Source organism: Cyprinodon variegatus, unplaced genomic scaffold, assembly GCF_000732505.1.
Source record: "Cyprinodon variegatus isolate N-32 unplaced genomic scaffold, C_variegatus-1.0 Scaffold858, whole genome shotgun sequence".
In the NCBI taxonomy this organism is placed as follows: domain Eukaryota; kingdom Metazoa; phylum Chordata; class Actinopteri; order Cyprinodontiformes; family Cyprinodontidae; genus Cyprinodon; species Cyprinodon variegatus.
In genome coordinates this window covers 99,264-106,387 of record NW_015151311.1, presented here as the reverse complement: position 1 = coordinate 106,387, position 7,124 = coordinate 99,264, and the positions used below count along the sequence as shown (strand labels likewise).

Here is a 7,124-nt window from a genome sequence, read left to right as displayed (position 1 = left end):
AGTTCCAGTGGCTCGTGTCTCCGGCCAGAAAGCAGCAGCTGACAGAGAGCTCGGTGATCAGGCAGGAACATGCCGCTGGGCTCCTCCGGATGTTTGGATCCTCCTGCTGCGGGTTCGCTGACAGGAGAACTTCTGGCGCCCTGAAGGAAGACAGATGAATGAGTCAGGATTAGGCTGCAGCTCGGTCACCATCCGCCTATTCCTCTGGGTGATTTCTTCCCAGGATCCAGCCTTCCTGGATCTACCGGTGAGGATCCAGGTCTGCAGACCGAGGGAGGGCTGCAGACACAAAGAGGCTCACCTCTAAGCCCCCCCCTCAGTCTGTCTGCTCATATATCCCACCATTGAGAAGTTTCAGTCCATTTCCTCTGGTTGCATCGGAAAAGCTGGGATGCTGTGATTAGTTTTCATTCTGAGGAGGAAGCAGATCCATCCGGAGCGTCTTCATGCAAAGCCTGTGCAGGATCAAGATGCAATTCCGGACGGTGCTGGACGTGAAAGTTGTGGACGTGGAGAAGAGGCGGAATCCGTCCAAGCACTACGTGAGTCCTCCTCATGCTTCTCCGCCCCCTGGTTCTGTTCATACGAGGTGTGGGTCTGTGGCCTGTCCGCGGGCGCAGCGAGGCACCTGAACGCACCATTTGGTCTGCAGCTGAGGGGCTGCAGGCCAGGCTGCAACACACCTGCTCAGGAAGAACAGACAAGCCCCACTATAAGAGGAGAACAGGATCAGGGCCAATGAAAGAAAAAAAAAGAAAAAAAGAAATAATAATAGAATTGATTTTTAAAAATATTATTTCAATTCAATTCGGTTTATTTCTATAGCACAAATCCACAACACATGTCATTTTAAGGCACTTTACAGTTCACCAGATCATTCAGTGAGGTTGATTCAAAGTTTTCTAGCTAAGGAAAACCAGCTGATTGCATGTTTCAGTTTAATATGGGAAAAAGGTCACAATTCTGACTTTAATCTCAGAATTCTCACATTTTTTTCCTCATACTTGAATGAAATTTTAAAATTAGTTAACTTTTTATTACATTTTCAGTGACCCTAATACTCTTCTGTACCATCTACATTAAGGTCAGAATTCTGATATTAAAGTCAAAATTCTGAAATTAAAGTCAGTATTCTGACTTTAATAGGTCAGAAATAAGTCAGAATTCTGGGATTAAAGCCAGAATTCTGAGATTAAAGCCAGAATTCTGAGATGAAAGTCTGAATTCTGAGATTAAAGCCAGAATTCCGACTTTAATAAGTCCGAAATAAGTCAGAATTCTGGGATTAAAAACAGATTTCTGAGATTAAAGTCTGAATTTTGAGAAAAAAGTCAGAATTCTAAATTTAATCTCAGAAATAAACCTGAGAAATAAGTCAGAATTCTGACTTTAATCTCCGAATGAATTAAACCTTAATTAAAATAAGTCAGATTTACGGGATTAAAGTCCGAATTCTGAGATTAAAATCAGATTTCTGAGAATAAAGTCTGAATTCTGAGATTAAAGCCAGAATTCTGACTTTAATAAGTCAGAAATAAGTCTGAATTCTGGGATTAAAAACAGATTTCTGAGATTAAAGTTAAAATTCTGAGATTAAAGTAAAACATTTTGAGATTAAAGTCAAAATTCTGAAATTGAAGCCAGAATTCTTGAGATTAAAGTCAGAATTCTGAGAAATAAGTCAGAATTCTCACTTTAATCTCAGAATGAATTAAACCTGAGAAATAGGTCAGATTTCTGGGATTAAAGTCTGAATTCTGAGATTAAAGTTAGAATTCTGACCTTTTCCCCCCCATAATACAGTGAAATACTATTTAAAAATCAGTTAACTTTTTTTTTATTTCTTCAATGGCCCTAATCGTCTTCCATACCTCTCTGTGGTTCCCCAGCTGGCAGGTTCACTCATATCTAGCCTTGTCCTGTCATGGCTGCAGCTCATAAACCATTATCATAAAACCTGCTTATGGGCTGCAGTCTCTCTGCTGGCTATCGGGTCTGATATTGTTGTGTTGTTGTGTGATCCTGAGAAGAATGACACATTTTCTACCCAAAATAAGAATTAAAAAACAATAAATAAGCTGGACGGTTAGAATTATTCTACAGTCTCATAAATGGTCCAAGAAACCTCCTGACTTTGTTCTGTTTGGAAGACATGATAGGACTTTGCAACATCCTTCCTTGATGATGGGCTTATATAAAGCTGGTTAAAGTTAAAAGGAAGAGGAACCTGCTTATGTCACAATGTGTCTAATTGGTTGCTTTGGTGCATCATGTGTGTTCTGGGGAGCCCACAGCATGACATTTTCCTCCTGCACCGTTTCCCGTGTTAAGATGTAGGGAGGGTTTCAAAAGTTACCACTGATGTCAGTTTATTGGGTTTACTGAAATCTTCCCTGAGTGAATGGAGAGAAAAAAATCCGGGGGAAGCAAAACAGTCCACGGTCCATAATACTTCCACTACCGTGCTTGAATCTCATCACGATGTTCTGGGTTATTTACTGACCTACTCAGGTAGCCACCACTATGAATGTTTGCTTCGTGGTTCTTTGGATCTTCAAAGCTTTTAAAATAGATTTGTAACTCTTCTCAGGCTAACAGATGAGTGACCTTTTATCCCAATTGTTGCTCAGTTATGACACAGTAGTTCTTTTTTTTGCGATTAGTTTTCTTCAACCCTTAATTAGTTTTTGGGTCTGGCTGTACAAACCAAAATAAAAACATTATATATTATAATTGTAATGTCTAAAAACATTTAGACATGAAATCCTGCATTAAAAACTGCTTTTGGTGTTTACCCAGGTTATGTTTAAGTCTGTCAAACTAGCAACATCAGAAGCAATATTATAATGGAGAAATCGTCGCCGCAATTCAATCCTTTTTTTTTTTTTTTACGTTGCTGCTCATTTACAGCACGTTTCGTTTCAAAGCACAAACAGTTTAGTTAATGAACACAAAGTCAATTTCAGTTCTGCAGCAATCACCTCCCATTTAGATTGCATGGATCGACTATATGGAGTAAATTATGTTCCATTATTATTCCAAGCAAAAATTGTACTTGAAAATGGAAATTACATCCATCCATTTTGTCCTTTTTATTCCATCAGGGTCACAGATTCTATCTCTGGCCGTTTCTGGGCGAGAGGTCATCAGTTTATCACAGGGCAACACAAAGACGCACAACCATTCACACTCACATCATACAGTCATGTTTTTGGACTGTGGGAGGAAGCCAGAGTACCTGGAGAGAACCCACACATGCTCAGGGAGAACATGCAGAAAAACCCCATGTTGGGAATTGAACCCAGAACCTTCTTGCTGCAAGGCAACAGTGCTACAAACGTGCAGCCCGCTGGAACTCATATTTGAAAGAAAAAAATGTAATTTAGAAAATAAACTTTTAACACTTCTCAAAAAAAAAAAAAAAAGGTTTTGGCCATAACTTTCGTGTTATTTCATATTTAATTGTTTTCTTCTTATGTTTAATTTTTTTCATTTTTTAAAACTGATTTTATATTTTCAGATTTCTCTATTACCGATTGAGTTTTACGAATCTTATTTTTTTCGCGTTGCATTTTGCGGATCACATTCTCTTCCGTTGAGGGGGCGGGCTTTCCTCTGGAATAGGGAGCGGCGGTGCATTTCTATTGGCCTGTGTGGTCAGCATTTTTTTGAGGTGAAGAGAATGTGATCTGTAAAACACAATTCAATAAGAATGGGATTCCTTGGAAAAAAAAAAAATTAAAAAATAAAATATAATAAATTTCAATATAAAAAAACCTAAGAAAACACCAAATTGCTTTCAAATGATTTTTATTTTTATTCTTTTGTTCATGGTTTGTGTTTTCTTTGCTTGCAACAATAATGGAACAAAATTCACACCAAACCTTTTGAGCACTTCAACGAAACTGGTCAATGAGCACAAATCCAGAGTCCAAGCAAGACAGAAAGCACAGGTCAGGAAAACAAGCAGAAATCAATGTGCTTTGCTAACTATTAATCCTTGCTGACTTTTAGAGGAGGCCACGTTGAACACGTCTCAGCTAAAAGCTGTCGTCAGCACAGAATAGGGAGCGACAAATGTATGCCCACGCCAGAAAACAGCTTAGCCAATCAGACGCAGATCAGGGGAATAATCTGAAAGGAAACATCTGTGTTTAGCACAGTCAGAATTAAATCAACAACCTTTTGAAGGTGAGTGGAAAGGAAACTCCCCTTTAACACCAGAACCAGGCTCTACGTGAGCATCCATTTGTATTTAGAAAACAGAGCAGACATGATGATGAACGGTTATTTCTTCATCTATAAAAGAAACGTTACTAAAGATTAAAGGGGTCATAGAATGCAAAACTGAGTTTCCATTGTTATAGATGATGAATAACGATATTTCAGTGGGCGAAATGAACATACAGAGAAGTTCTAACCAAATCGACACCTCCTTTCTCTGCAAATCTCACAATCGTTTGGATACGGGCGTATCCAAATGAAGCCCTGAGTTGACCGTAACTCTGGGATGTTGATATGGTTCTGTACTTTGTCGCACCCCGAAATTTACATACAGACAAGCCCGCTTGTTCAGGGCCCAAGGGAGGTGAGGGATATGAAGTGTCGACTGCGGACCTCAGCAGAGAGCCATGAGCCGCCCGTCCTTAGCTGGAGGAGGGAGGCTGGGGAAGCAAGGGTTCACCTGTGTCCAGGCTACCGTCACTGGGTTGGGTTTGGTCACTCCATCCTCGCTGGCTCCCTGCCCCCGTCCAACTTGGTTCCCGGACCAGAGCTGACGGCTCGGTTCGAGCGCCCGTTGTGTTTTGACTACGTGCTGCACTGTAGTCGACCAAAATCCCAGACAATTTTGAAATCCCACCCCAGACAATTTTTTTGGTTAAAAAAGTAGGACATGTCCGGGAGAAAAAGAGGACGTCTGGTCACCCTACCATATCAACACTTTGATGTTTCAGTGTGTGAGTGCTTGTTGCTATGATGCATTTTTGCTCAGCAGCTTTGCTCGTTGTAAACCAACCAATCAGCACACAGCTCATCTAAATATTCATGATCATACCATAACAGGAAGTAAACCTGTCGTTTCATTCTAGGGCTTTAACCAGGCTTGCATTAGGGCTCATAGAACAGCAAATATGCCATTTTCATTACAACCAATGTTACACACCCTATTCAGAAACCTTAAGGGTCAGCACCACATACCCTATAGAATCATTCTATGACCTCTTTAAATAAACCCAAATACTTCCTGTTGTGTCTTTACTTTATTCCAGTTGTTAGCATATAGTTCTAGTTCTGCAAAATAAACTGGACCAAAATGAGCAAAATGATGAGCCATGTTCCTCTAAAGTGCAAAATGATATTAAATCATGTGAAGAATTGTGATTGAATCAATGACTTTTGCCTGTTGTTGTTGCAAGCAAAGAATATGTATTTTGAAATTGAATATTGAAAAAACATACTTAGTAAACTGAAATATGAAAAAAAAATGCTATTCAGAAATGAAACTAGAAAAAAACCTTTAAAATCAAACAAAGGTTTTGGGATTAATTTAGATGCTTTTTCAGATGATATCTAGTTTTTCCTTTTCATATTACATGTTATTTTCACTTTTTTTTTTTTTATCAGACTTTATATATATTTTTAAATTTCTGATTGAATTTTTTTCAAATTGCATTCATTTCAAATCAGAGCAAACAGAACAAAGATAGAGCTACCAGCTCCAACAGCCAGTCTGGCTTATTAGACAGGAGCATTTATGCAGAAAATACCAGCTGAGACGTTAGAGCAACATAAGACGCCTTAAAGATCACATCTTCTCAGGGGACATCCATGCATTTTCCATCAATTCAATGGAAAAAGCACATTCCAAAGAAACAGCGGAGGAAGAGGAGAGTAGGACTACTCTACTGGCCCGCCTGCAGTCCTCTCTGTCCCCAGTGAAGAATGTTAAAACGAGAGCATGAGAAAACCACCCCCCACTGTTGGACACCTTAAGGCATGTTTGCATAAAGAAAAGGATAAAACAACACCTGAAACTTCCAGACTCAATGAGGAAACCATTCTCAGTGCTTGGAAAGGGAAGGAACCTGCAAACATGAATCATTTGTTTTGGGTATGAAAGGAAATAGACCTTGTGTTTTGTATTGCTGTGATGTTTGCTCTGCTTTTCTCAAAGCAAAGGAACCAAAAATGAGACGATGCCTTCCTGTTATGTAGCATTAATGTTCTGCAGAAAGAATAGAGAGAATTCAAATCTGCAATTCTTGATCAGTCGCTGCAAAATCATCTTTAATATTTTCAGAAATGTTGGAGTCAAAGCCAACCTTATTTAGCAGGTTTTAAATGTTGAAATGTTGGAGAAACAAGAAAAAAAAATGTTAGATTGATACCGTCCACTTTATAACTAAGGTGCATAAAACATAGCATGCAGGGCCGGCCATAAGCTAGAGGTGGGCCCCAGAGCAAGTAAAGGGCCCCAAAGAACATTTCATTGTAAGACAAGGACCAGTGCAACGTTCTCTGAGACAAACCTATATTTTTAGAACAAAGATAAGCCCAATATTTAATTTTTTGATTGAACTATGTCCGTTTTTGTACAACTTTAAATTACTACTCTATTCATCAAAGCTATTTTATTTGTTTGCTGCTCCTCTTGCAGTACAGGTCATTTTTGCACATTGCTGTTTTAGTTGGAACCAAGAAGAATAAACGACAAATACTTAAACAGCAAATGAATGATTGTTAATCTATTAATAATTAGATAGCCAAAGGTTTCTTACCATTTTGGATAATTACTGCTCTAAGTGGGTCACTCTGTTATCTAAAGGCATATTTTACAGTTACTATACTCCAATTAACGATTAATTGATTAATAAATTAGTTGATAATTATTCGAATAATCCATTAATCGTGATTAATCTGATTAAGTGTTTCAGCCAGAACACTGAGATCCTCCAATCAGCTGCTGCTGGCCGGGCCTCAAACCAGACTCCAAACCAAAGGTGACCGTAGCTCTGCAACAACATGCCCTGGCACATTCGATTTTTAAATCCTCCCTTAAAACACGTAGCCTGGGTGCCATTCCGAACTTAGTCCCGCCCACAACGTTTGAGGTCGGGAAGTTC

General features: G+C 39.1%; 1 protein-coding gene across 1 annotated transcript in view; it reads left to right on the top strand.

Annotated features, from left to right (window-relative positions):
- Positions 1–368: 368 nt before the first annotated feature.
- The window catches only part of LOC107099311 (SH3 and PX domain-containing protein 2A-like), a gene marked incomplete at its 3' end in the record, with an annotated part of 98,110 nt that continues 91,354 nt past the window's right edge, over positions 369–7,124 (top strand). The window contains exon 1 of the mRNA XM_015397368.1: positions 369–542. Within this exon, the coding sequence (XP_015252854.1) occupies positions 447–542 (96 nt within the window). The remainder of the gene's footprint in view (positions 543–7,124) is intronic.